This window comes from Clytia hemisphaerica, unplaced genomic scaffold, assembly GCF_902728285.1.
Source record: "Clytia hemisphaerica strain Z4C2 unplaced genomic scaffold, Clytia hemisphaerica genome assembly, whole genome shotgun sequence".
NCBI lineage: Eukaryota > Metazoa > Cnidaria > Hydrozoa > Leptothecata > Clytiidae > Clytia > Clytia hemisphaerica.
Genome location: NW_027104297.1, coordinates 2,004,096 through 2,016,771, shown reverse-complemented (window position 1 = coordinate 2,016,771; position 12,676 = coordinate 2,004,096). Strand labels below are relative to the sequence as shown.

Below are 12,676 nucleotides of genomic sequence, written 5' to 3'. Positions count from 1 at the left end.
TCTGTTACTTGTATATCCAGTGTATAATAAATCCTTGATCATATACTAAAAGGTTTTTTGCTTTCGGTAACTGAGATACAGGAGACTAAGTTCTGATGAGTTTAGAAGAGGAGACAAAGTGCCGGGTCCGCTGACAGCTAATAGATGAGTATCAAAAGTATAATCATTGTCCTTGCTACATATATGCTCCATTTAGAGAAGTCTGAATCATAGATAATATAGGACCTGGAGGGGAGGGCACTCAAGGTAAGAGACCTACCATAGAGTGCGACCCTTAAGGGTACGTTTTTACGCTTCCCAAAGTGCATTATAACATGTAAGTGTCAAAATTAGGAAAAGTGCAAGAAAATACCTTGCATGAGTATAAAAAGTGTGAAGAACAAAGCTTTTTGGGCAAAGTATTCCAAAATCTCACCATTATTTGCCCAATAATTTCTTTAAAGGTACAAAATTTCCAAGAAAATGCAGAGGCGACTTTTTGCCTGAATTTACTAAAATTTGGCTGAATTTTCTTTGTAGGGTCTGATTTTAAAGACCTAATTTTGGCCATACATACGGTAGTTTCCTGATCGAGTGCCCGAGGAGCACGAATCCATTACTCTCGGGTACCTAATAGCCGCCCCCCGCCCCCCGCTAATTAACTTTTGGGAAAATGTTTTTGAAAGTTTCCTCTTTTGTCCTAATTCTGCTGTATTAGCCTCCTTTTCAAAAATTTTCCACCCAGGACAGTTTTATTCCAACCCTCCCGCTTATTAAGTTTTGAGGTTTTTTCCATACCCCCCCCCCGCTTATTCCAAACCCACCGGCTATTAGGTACCCCAGAGTAATTAGTGTGGATGTCAGCATCCTCGTGTATGGTTGTTAACTTACCAGTGCCTACAACTTCATACCTCCACACTATCCACGCTTGTCCACATTAAGACCATAAAAATAAGACTTGAAAAAGTGTCACACTCCACTTATTGAAAAATCTAATTATTTTGATATTTTGCAAAAAACTTAAAGATACCCTTACATTTCCCAGGCCTTCAATAGGGTTTCCTACTACATTTATTTCACTCGATGTCTTCTTTGAAAAAATGTATTGTCTTTGGGAGAAAAACATTTCCTGGCTATTTGAAGAAACTTTTTCAGGTTCTATATTTTTGATGACGCATTAGCAAAGCATATTACTGGAAAGTGAAATCCACGTATCTATCACAGGAAAAAATTTTCAATTTCCAAGGTTGGAAATTTCAAGTTTTCTTAGTTGGAAAAAAGATAAAATCCAATGGAAAAATCCAATCTGGAAATGTGGGACATTTTCCAAGGTTGGAAATTTTGCATTTTCCATGGCTTGGAATTTTCAAAAATCTAGGTTGAAAAAAGCCTAAATCCAAAAAGTGATGGCAGAGATGTGGAAAAAATGATCTTAAACAAGGTTTTTGTTTTTGTGAACAGTAACTCGCTAGCCTAGGCTCGATGGCTCCCGGTCAATCTCTCGTTATTGTTCGCATAGATACGTGGTTGATCTTAGATCACTGTGCGAACTCACCGCGATTGACCGAGGCCGCTCCGAAGAGACGCCTCACCTGACGGAAACTTACAGCTTGACTGCTCACATATTAAGGCCGCTACCCACTCAGTATTTTATGGTCGGCGAACAAGGCGCACAGGCTCGGGCGCTTTGGTCGCTGAACGCTTTTCCCATTCCACACATTTTTTCTTTTTTCTATTGTTGATATTTTTTGCACACGGTACAAGAGAGTTAAATGTCTCTTCTGATTGGCTATTTAAAAAAGAACAATAGGGAAGCCGCACAGCCTAGCAAAAAAAGTTAAAAAGTTTCAACTCTTGTTGCGCTCAAAGCGAGAGCCCACGAAGGCTTGATTTATGTAATTTATGCAATAATTAAGCCGTGCGCCTTGTACGACCATAAAATTCCGAGTGGGTAGCGGCCTTTTATAGCCTAATATCTAGGTTAGCCATACATCAAAACAGTTTTGAACGAAAAATCGCTTGTGGTTTTCTCAAAGGACATGTGCAGAAAATGGTTACAAAAACGTAATTTCTACATGGGTTTTTAACGTTTTCCAAACTGTTTGGGAGAAACACAAATTTCCGACCCAAAAAGTCTAGTCTTTCAACCCGAGGTAGCAAATTTACAAAAATATGTATTTTCACATTGATTTTTGACCTTATTTTCGATTCCCAAACTGTTTGGAAAATAAAGATTTCCCACCCAAAAAGTCATGTTTTCCAACCAGCCTTGGAAAATTGTCATTTCTACATGGGTTTTTTTCACTTGATTTTTCAAGGGCATTGGTTTATTCTACAAAACCTATGGGTAATTTACGTTTTCCAAATCAGCTTAAGGTAATCGCTCAAATTTCCAACCCTCAATTATAAAACCAAAATTTCCAACCCAAAAATATTGAATTTCCAACCCTGGAAATCGAAAAGTTTTTCCTGTGATAATTTTGAGATTTTAACCAATCAGATTAGTCCTATGCCAGTACTTTTAACTAGCTCAGTAAAGCGGAAGTAATTTCTCTTTCATCATTTTTTTTTTTGCATTCCCAAACCGGAGGCGTTGGAAAGGTTTTTTATAACCAAGGGATTATTCAATTATTCAATCATTAAAGAATATTAAGAAAGTCGATTCATATTTTTTTGAAAGCATCATTAAATGATTATGTTGGCCCTATGTTGGAGTTGCTACTTATGTACTTAATTAGTTTATTATTTTAACAAAAAAAAATGCTTTTATTTCCCGTGCCATGGCCGTGCGATTTCACTCTTTTCTGTTAAATCGTTTTTTTTTCTATAACACAAATTGTGTGGTTGGCTGTAGAAGGTTGTATGTTTATAGAGAAGATATGAAGATTCGATCTTTGGTGAGAATATTTTTTCGATTAAAACTTTTTGGTATTTATACAGAGGTTCTTTCTTACCGGAAAGATTTCTATCCTATTTGAATATTGAGATCTCGGACAGTTTGTGTCAACGGAGCAGACTTAGTTTTGGCCTTTTTTATCCCCGGATGCCTAAGCTCAAAACTGAAAAAAAATATTACCCCATCCATGCGATTTTCAGTTATAAATTTGATTTAGATTCTTAAGTTTGCAATATATGTAGGGGGGGGTTTCAGGGGGTACCCGATTCCGCAATTCCGTCAATTTTTTCTCCAATTTCCGTCAAACCGTCTTAAATTGAACCAAAATTCCGTCACCCAAAATTCCTTTGAAATTCAATATTTTTGTCGAAAATTCCGCAAATTTTGAATATCTTTTACTAATTCCGAAATTCCGCAAATTTTTTTGCTAAATTCCGTTTTTCCGCACTAAAATTGTCTAATTTTCCGTCTCCGTCAGAGAACCCAATTTCCGTAATTCCGATTCCGCTCCTCCGCCAACCGTGAAAACCCCCCTATGTAGATTGCTTGAAAAAGAAAAGTTACTTGATTTGTTTCATGCAAATTATACACTTAATTGTATAAAAGAATAATTCGAGGCCTGTTTTCCCTAAAATCAAAATAAATCGATCTCGGAAGGTGGTACAATTACAATTACACCACACTACTCTATGCTTTCATTTTTGATTTTTCATCTCCGTATATTAACACACCCTGATGTGTCACAGACCGGCTGAAACCCCAATCCACTAGAATATGGCTAAATGTTTGCCCCCGCTAGGAAGAATATCCTACAAGCTCAGTCCCGCTGGGAAATCGACTTTGAATTCACTCCAAAACCATCCCCACTGGATTTTTTAAGCCTGGAGCAGTACAATTTTTATCCCCATCGGGATTTTGATAAGAACTTTTACCCCTGCTGTGGGATAAAGCTCCACCGAGGCTGTAGGACAGGGGTCTATTAAAACTTAGTATCACAAATTATACTTGGGTAAACTAAGTGGAAGTGACCTACCTCTATAACAACATGCCATAGAGCAACAACCAAGAGAACGGTTGTAAAATATACTCAACATAATAAACCAAACCAAGAAATCCAGCAAATTAACTTATAAATCACAAAAAGAAAAATTTCCATTGAGAGCAAATGAGATCGTGGTGAATTAGCTTTGAAAACATTTTAACTTTATAGCTGGAATCATTCGGTGTATTTTGTAAATATGAGACAAAATAAGAGCTTGAAAACTGATACCGCCCTTTCAAATAATAGAAAGTTGACAAAAAAATCATTTCATTTTATAGCAGGTGTTAATAAATTTTTTGGTTCGTATTATAAAATGAAGCAACAATAAAATAGAATAAAATGAAGGATAAATTTGAAAAAGTTTTTGCCTTTAACTGATTTGAAAGTTTTATATGAATAAGATATGATGAGAAAATACTTTTGACATATTTTTTTGCTTTTACCTATTCAGATATCGATCTGGCTGTTGATCCTCCTGACTAAAGACACATCATCCAACACCTTGAACATCAAGTACAGCAAACAAGAACTTATCAATCTTCTTGAATCACTAAGCGGTGGCGAAGACTCGTCAGTACCTGATTTCTTGTTCTTTAGTAAAGAAAGATTGGAAAACTACACTGATACAAAAGGGCCACCACGTAATCGAACTGAATTGCGTCGTAAAGATCGACCGAATCCTAAAAACCGAACGGACGCTGAAAGAACGCTGGCGAAAGCTCAACACCGTTTATCAAGAGGTAAAGACGTGCAGGTGATCACCAGATGGGCCAGAATATTGGACATGTTACTTTTCGAAGACTTAGATCCAGAAATCCAGGAATGCACGGCAATTAAAACGCTGGGCGGTATTAAACCGCCCTGCGGCAAATCAAACAAAACAATCATCCGTAAAGTTCGTAGACGAAAACAACAACAGAAAAAGAAGCGTGAAGAATTAGCGATACAGAAGAAGAAGAAAAGACAAGAAGCTTTGAGGAAGAAAAGAAAGAGAGAAGAATTAGGAAGAATCCCACCTTCTTTGGAGGAACTGGAAGATATCAAACATATTCTGGAAGATAATTTGGAAGATAAGAATGTAGAGGAAGATGAAGAAGAAGAAGGCGAGAATCGATTCAAGAGGAGTTCAAACCAACCACAAAACGATCAACCTGAAACCTCCAATCATCATCGCTCACGAAGAAGCCCCGTACAGAATTTAGACGTCGTGCGCATGCGTAGATCTTTATCGTATACGTATTCCAATGAAGGATCGTGTTTCCTTGAAGGTTCGGAAGGGAGTACGAGCGATACTATCCTGCTTTGTGAAACTTGCTACAAAACGGTGGATTTCGGAGAGAGTGTGTAAGTTTTCCTTCCTCATCTTCTTTACCTTTGAAGATTAGACTTGGCATGCTTTGCTTTTATTTTTTCTCTTCTTTTTTGTATGAATATTTGCCCTGGTGCGTCTCATTGATGCTTAGCTGTATACCTTACACCATACCTGCCTCGTTGGGGTAGGGGGACAATAAGCACCCTCTGCTAGAATTTAGAAGGGGAAGGTTATGGCGACGATTGCTAGTTTTTTTCTTTTATGTAACTGTTTTCTTTCTATTAGAGTTCCGCAGTACGCGAATAGCGTTGAATGTTCGGATAGCGCGACCATGTGTATCAGTGGAGATGGAACATGCACGCAGAAAGTCATATATTATTCCTTCAAGAAATTAGTGGATTCCGTATCGAACACTTGGGAAAGCTACCAGCAACCACTGAATGTCAGCTGTGAATGTGAATGTATCGCGAATTCAATGACTCACATGTATATGGTTGGTGACTCAAATTAAAAACTCAACTCGTGAAAAAAAAAGACTAACCAAACAAAAGATTTTACAAGAATTGCATAATAAATGCATGATGAACTATCCAATTAAGTGGATAGCACTGTGAGAAGTTGAGAAAGCTCTTGAGTTTAATAATATTTGCATCATTTGACTGATTAGAAATTATATTCAATAAAATATTTATTAATTTAAGCTGGAAAATTTATCGTAAAATATTCAAAGTTTTCTCACTCCTCATTTGCTTGTTTAACTACTCTGATAAATTCACCGTGGGCTTCAAAACGGTTTACAGCCCACTGCATTCTCAAGGGATGAGAGTAATGAGACTGGGCTATCGATCTATGGGAATAAAGAGAAAATGTATCCCCTTTAAGAAAGAATCATCGTCACTTGGTGACGTAACGTTCGTTTAAGAGTATGCAGTCATTATTTGACATTGCATGCTCGTTTGGAATCTTGCGACCTTCCATTCTTATTGGTGTTGAGACAATTGCGTGCTTCTTGTGCCCTACAGTATATGGCCCCCAAAACGGAGAGGGCCCCCAAAACGGAGGTTTTCATTAAAATGAAGATTCTGACTTGTAGATTTATCGGAATTAAACGATTTTTGTTTATTTTGAAAGAATGATGGTTATACTTAAAAATGAGCATGTTTTTGCTGGTTTGAGACGGATTCAAAATAACATATTCGCGTCTAAAGGAAATATTTTAACACCAAAATTAGATAAAAATTGCATAAAACTCACTCTAGCTCCTTGGATATTGAAAATAAGTTATGAAAACGGGGTATAGGAAACTTTCTACACCTAATGTCGTTCAGAAAATGCAAATACATCTGTGACTTAGAGGCTGGGTAAAAGATATAGCATCTTGAAGGTCAAACAGTATTTTGGAGCCCTAGAATCAGCATTGAAAAAACCGAAAATTCTAAATATGAGATAAATCAAAAAATCTTGGAATTCTATTCCTATCACCTTGAGTTAATAGTTTATAACAAAAAATTAACATGATATATAAAATTTTTCGCTGAATCAGCAAAAACAGCAAATTCTGTCATTTTTTGCAAAATATAGGAGAAAAATATCTTTAAAGCTTAATATTTTCAGTTTCAGTTAAACTTTTTTTCTAAAATTTTCACAGCTTATTCCATACATGAATGGAACTATTTTCAATATAGATTTGTTTTCAAAAACATGATTAAGACGTTGTTAAATCAAAATTGTCATTTTAAATATTTCTAAATTTTCAGTTTGGACTTTGCAATATCGAAAATCTTGAAATATTTCATAAAAATCATAAATTTTACATCCATCGGGTCGTAAATTTAGGGGAAAACACAAATATGTTCATAGTTTTCCCCCCTATTACCACTGGGCTTAATAATTTGATTTTAACTACACCTCCGTTTTGGGGGCCCCAAACCTGCATTTTGACAACCAGGGGTATACTGTAAAAATTTTATCAAATAAATTTATGCCCAAACCCCTCTAAATCATATTTCAAAACTATGGTCAAAATTTTTTATTCATATCTTAAAGATATCTCGAGAAATCGCTAAAATTTCAAACCTCCGTTTTGGGGGCCATTAAGCGATTGAAAAATATTGTTGAAATTGAAAATTTTGAAAAAGAACTTCCAGGAAATAAAGTAGAGGTGTTAAAGGTTTTCATGCAGCAAAAATCTTTGTAAAATCTCTTTTCATATAGATTTGAGAGAAGTTTCAAATTTGATCGCCGTTTTGGGGGCCACATACTGTAGTGCGTCTCGTACCTTTATGGGTAGTTCATGGGTCCGAAAAAATGATGGTTGGTAGTTGGTTGGTCCGAGAAAGCGAGAAAAATCACGCATGAAAGAAGCACTTAATTCATCACACTAAAAAATTTTTTGCTTTGGGTAACTGAGATACAGGAGACTAAGTTCTGATGAGTTTAGAAGAGGAGACAAAGTGCCGGGTCCGCTGACAGCTAATAGATGAGTATCAAAAGTATAATCATTGTCCTTGCTACATATATGCTCCATTTAGAGAAGTCTGAATCATAAGATAATATAGGACCCGGAGGGGAGGGCACTCGAGGTAAGAGACCTACCGTAGGGTGCGACCCTTCAGGGTACATTTTTACGCTTCTCAAAGTGCATTGTAACATGTAAGTGTCAAAATTAGGAAAAGTGCAAGAAAATACCTTGCAAGAGTATAAAAACCAATCAGATTAGTCCTATGCCAGTACTTTAAACTAGCTCAGTAAAGCGGAAGTAATTTCTCTTTCATCATTTTTTTTTTTTTGCATTCCCAAACCGGAGGCGTTGGAAAGGTTTTTTATAACCAAGGGATTATTCAATTATTCAATAATTAAAGAATATTAAGAAAGTCGATTCATATTTTTATGAAAGCATCTTTAAATGATTATGTTGGCCCTATGTTGGAGTTGCTTCTTATGTACTTAATTAGTTTATTATTTTCACAAAAAAAGATGCTTTTATTTCCCGTGCCATGGCCGTGCGATTTCACTCTTTTCTGTTAAACCGTTTTTTTTTTCTTTAACACAAATTGTGTGGTTGGCTGTAGAAGGTTGTGTGTTTATTGAGAAGATATGAAGATTCGATCTTTGGTGAGAATATTTTTCGATAAAAACTTTTTGGTATTTATACAGAGGTTTTTACTTACGGGGAAGATTTCTATCCTATTTTAATGTTGAGATCTCGGAAGGTTTGAGTCAACGGAGCAGACTTAGTTTTTGCCTTTCCTGTCCCCAGATGCCCAATCTCAAAACTGAAAAAAAAATATTACCCCATCCATGCGATTTTCAGTTATAAATTTGATTTAGATTCTTAAGTTTGCAATATATGTAGATTGCGTGAAAAAGAAAAGGTACTTGATTTGTTTCATGCAAATTACACTTAATTGTATAAAAGAATAATTCGAGGCCTGTTTTCCCTAAAATCAAAATAAATCGATCTCGGAAGGTGGTACACTTACTCGATGCTTTCATTTTTGATTTTTCATCTCCGTATATTAACACACCCTGATGTGTCACAGACCGGCTGAAACCCCAATCCACTAGAATCTGGCTAAATTTTTGTCCCCGCTAGGAAGAACATCCTACAATCTCAGTCCCGCTGGGAAATTGACTTTGATTTCATTCCAAAACCATCCCCACTGGATTTTTCAAGCCTGAAGCAGTATAATTTTCATCCTTATTGGTATTTCGATATAAATTTTTACCCCCGCTGTGGGAAAAAGCTCCACCGAGGCTGTAAGACAAGGGTTTATTAAAACTTAGTAGCACAAATTATACTTGGGTAAACTAAGTGGAAGTCACCTACCTCTACAACAACATGCATAGAGCAACAACCAAGAGAACGGTTGTAGAATATACTCAACATAATAAACCAAACCAAGAAATCCAGCAAATTAACTTAAAAATCACAAAAAGAAAGGTTTCCATTGAGAGCTAATGAGATCGTGGTGAATTAGCTTTGAAAACATTTTAACTTTGTAGCTGGAATCATTCGGTGTATTTTGTAAATATGAGACAAAATAAGAGCTTGAAAACTGATACCGCCCTTTCAAATAATAGAAAGTTGACAAAAAAATCATTTCATTTTATAGCAGGTGTTAATAATTTTTTTGCTTCGTATTATAAAATGAAGCAACAATAAAATAGAATAAAATGAAGGATGAATTTGAAAAAGTTTTTGCCTTTAACTGACTTGAAGTTCTATATGAATAAGATATGATGAGAAAATACTTTTGAAATATTTCTTTTGCTTTTACCTATTCAGATATCGATCTGGCTGTTGGTCCTCCTGACTAAAGACACATCATCCAACACCTTGGACATCAAGTACAGCAAACAAGAACTTGTCAACCTTCTTGAATCACTAAGCGGTGGCGAAGACTCGTCAGTACCTGATTTCTTGTTCTTTAGTAAAGAAAGATTGGAAAACTACACTGATACAAAAGGGCCACCACGTAATCGAACTGAATTGCGTCGTAAAAATCGACCGAATGCTAAAAACCGAACAGACGCTGAAAGAACGCTGGCGAAAGCTCAACACCGTTTATCTAGAGGTAAAGACGTGCAAGTGATCACCAGATGGGCCAGAATATTGGACATGTTACTTTTCGAAGATTTGGATCCTGAAATCCAGGAATGCACGGCAATTAAAACGCTGGGCGGTATTAAACCGTCCTGCGGAAAATCAAACAAAACAATCATCCGTAAAGTTCGTAGACAAAAACAACAACAACAGAAAAAGAAGCGTGAAGAATTAACGATACAGAAGAGGAAGAAGAAAAGACAAGAAGCTTTGAGGAAGAAAAGAAAGAGAGAAGAATTAGGAAGAATCCAACCTTCGTTGGAGGAACTGGAAGATATCAAACATATTCTGGAAGATAATTTGGAAGATGAGAATGTAGAGGAGGAAGAAGATGAAAATATAGAGGAAGATGAAGAAGAAGAAGGCGAGAATCGATTTAAGAGGAGTTCAAACCAACCACAAAATGACCAACCTAAAACATCCAATCATTATCGCTCACGAAGAAGCTCCCTACAGAATTTAGAAGTCGTGCGCATGCGTAGATCTTTATCGTATACATATTCTAATGAAGGGTCGTGTTCCGTTGAAGGTTCGGAAGGGAGTACGAGCGATACTATCCTGCTTTGTAAAACTTGCTACAAAACGGTTGATTTCGGAGAGAGTGTGTAAGTTTTCCTTCCTCATCTTCCTTACCTTTGAAGATTAGACTTTGGCATGTTTTGGTTTTGTTTAGTTTCAAAGTTTCCTCTTTTTCACTCCTATATTTGCACTGGTGCATCTCATTGATCTTAGCTGTATACCTTACACCCTATCTGCCCCGTGGAGGACTAGAATGTTATGGCTACGATTGCAAATTTTTGCCTTTTAAGTAGTCTTTCATGTAAATTTTTCTTTCTATTAGAGTTCCGCAGTACGCGAATAGCGTTGAATGTTCAGATAGCGCGACCAAGTGTATCAGTGGAGATGGAACATGCACGCAGAAAGTCATATATTACTCCTTCAAGAAATTAGTGGATTCTGTATCGAACACTTGGGAAAGCTACCAGCAACCACTGAATGTCAGCTGTGAATGTGAGTGTATTGCGAATTCAATGACTCACATGTATATGGTTGGTGACTCAAATTAAAAACTCAACTATTGAAGAAAAAAGACTAACCAAACAAAAGATTTTAAGAATTGCACAAATGCATGATGAACTTTTTTATACTTTTGAAAATCACCACTGTTTCCAAATGATGCTAAATTGTAATTTTGGATAGCACTGTGAGAAGTTGAGAAAGCACTTGAGTTAAATAATTTTTGCATATATTCAATAAAATATTTATTAAATTAGGCTGGAATATTTATTGTAAAATATTCAAAGTTCTCTCACTCCTCACTTGCTTGCTTGTCTGTTGGTCCGAGAAAGGTCGCGCATGAAAGGTACACACGACCTGAAACAAGCATGTAATTAATCACTAAAAGATTTTTTGCTCTTGGGTAACTAAGATACAGGAGACTAAGACTATGTTCTGATGAGTTTAGAAGAGATGACAAAGTGCCGGGTCCGCTGACAGCTAATAGATGAGTATCAAAAGTATAATTATTATCCTAGAAGTACTAAATATATGTTCCATTTAGAGAAGTCTGAGTCGTAGATACTATAGAACCCGGTGGGGAGGGGAGGGTATTTTATAAGCTTCCCAAAGTACGCTGTAAGGATCAAAGTCAGGGAAAGTGCAAGAAAATACCTTGCAAGGGTGCAAAAAGTGAGAAGAACGAAGCTTTTTGAGCAAAACTATGGAAAATGTTTCTATTATTTGCCTTCAAAGGGACTAATGCAGATTTTTTGCTTAAGTTTACTAAAATTGTACTGTAAGGGTCCGATTTTACAGACCTAATTTTGTCCATAAATACGGTAGTTTTCAGATCGAGTGTCAGAGCAAAACGAATCCGTTAGTGGTTGGTTGTATGGTATGGTTGTTAACTTACCATTGCATACAGCGCACAACTTCATATTTTAAACACTATCCAGACTTGTCCACATTAAGACCATAAAAATAAGACTTAAAAAAATTTCACACTCCACTTATTGAAAAATCTAATTATTTTGATATTTTTCTAAAAACTTAAAGATAACCTTAAATTTCCCAGGCCTTCAATAGTGTTTCCTCCTACATTTATTTCACTCGATGTCTTCTTTGGAAAATGTATTGTCTTGGGGAGAAAAACATTTCCTGGCTATTCGAAGAAACTTTTTCAGGTTCTATATTTTTGATGACGTACTCTCAGGTGCCAAATAAACGGGGGGGGGGGGGGGGGGGGGGGGTTCGAATAACGGGGGGGGGGGGGGGAGGGGGTTGGAAAACTTTCGAAATTTTAATAAACGGGGGGACCTAATTGCCGGGGGGTTGGAAATTGTACTTCTGAAAACCCCAAAAATAAGGTTAATATAGGCTAAAATCAGGCTTTTTGGAGCAAAATAAGGGGACTTCTTTTTGCCAACTGACAATATTCTCAAAATTAATAAACGGGGGGGGGGTCCTAATAAGGTCCGGGGGGGTTGGAAAATTTTCGAAAAATTAACAAGTGGGGGGGGGAGGGGGCCGTTTATTTGGCACCTAAGAGTATTAGCAAAGCATATTACTGGAAAGTGAAATCCACGTATCTAAAACATGGGTAAAAAATAGAGGAAGGATTTTTGGGATGTTTTAATTTTCTTTTTTGAAATTTGCGTAAAGTTTAAAAATATAAATGTCATTTATAAATAATAACCCTAGCTTAAATCACTGGACTGATTCCTTATGATACCTTTTTAGCACATCAGAAACGGTAACTTGTTACTAAGCTGGGGGAACACGATGAGCAAAAGCGAGCTCTTATAAACTTCGAGTTTATGATAAAACAAAATTAATATCCAG

At 36.4% G+C, this 12,676-nt stretch overlaps 2 protein-coding genes across 2 annotated transcripts; both read left to right on the top strand.

Annotated features, from left to right (window-relative positions):
• The first annotated feature begins 2,777 nt into the window (after nt 1–2,777).
• LOC136817384 (uncharacterized) lies at nt 2,778–5,958 on the top strand. Its single transcript, XM_067073724.1, has 3 exons — nt 2,778–2,876; nt 4,369–5,261; nt 5,515–5,958. Exons 1-3 carry the CDS (start codon nt 2,859–2,861, stop codon nt 5,738–5,740), a joined length of 1,137 nt encoding a protein of 378 aa, XP_066929825.1. The 5' UTR covers nt 2,778–2,858; the 3' UTR covers nt 5,741–5,958.
• A 1,645-nt stretch (nt 5,959–7,603) lies between these two features.
• Nucleotides 7,604–10,916, top strand: LOC136817383 (uncharacterized). The gene is made up of 3 exons (XM_067073723.1): nt 7,604–8,343; nt 9,518–10,440; nt 10,677–10,916. The coding sequence occupies exons 1-3, from the start codon at nt 8,326–8,328 to the stop codon at nt 10,900–10,902; spliced, it is 1,167 nt and encodes a 388-aa protein (XP_066929824.1). The 5' UTR covers nt 7,604–8,325; the 3' UTR covers nt 10,903–10,916.
• Nucleotides 10,917–12,676: the final 1,760 nt, after the last annotated feature.

Bases quoted from the DNA above. Each gene is read 5' to 3' on its own strand.
- LOC136817384 (XM_067073724.1), top strand. The intron at 5,262-5,514 runs GTAAGTTTTCCT...TCTTTCTATTAG, and splicing joins GTGGATTTCGGAGAGAGTGT to AGTTCCGCAGTACGCGAATA.
- LOC136817383 (XM_067073723.1), top strand. The intron at 10,441-10,676 runs GTAAGTTTTCCT...TCTTTCTATTAG, and splicing joins GTTGATTTCGGAGAGAGTGT to AGTTCCGCAGTACGCGAATA.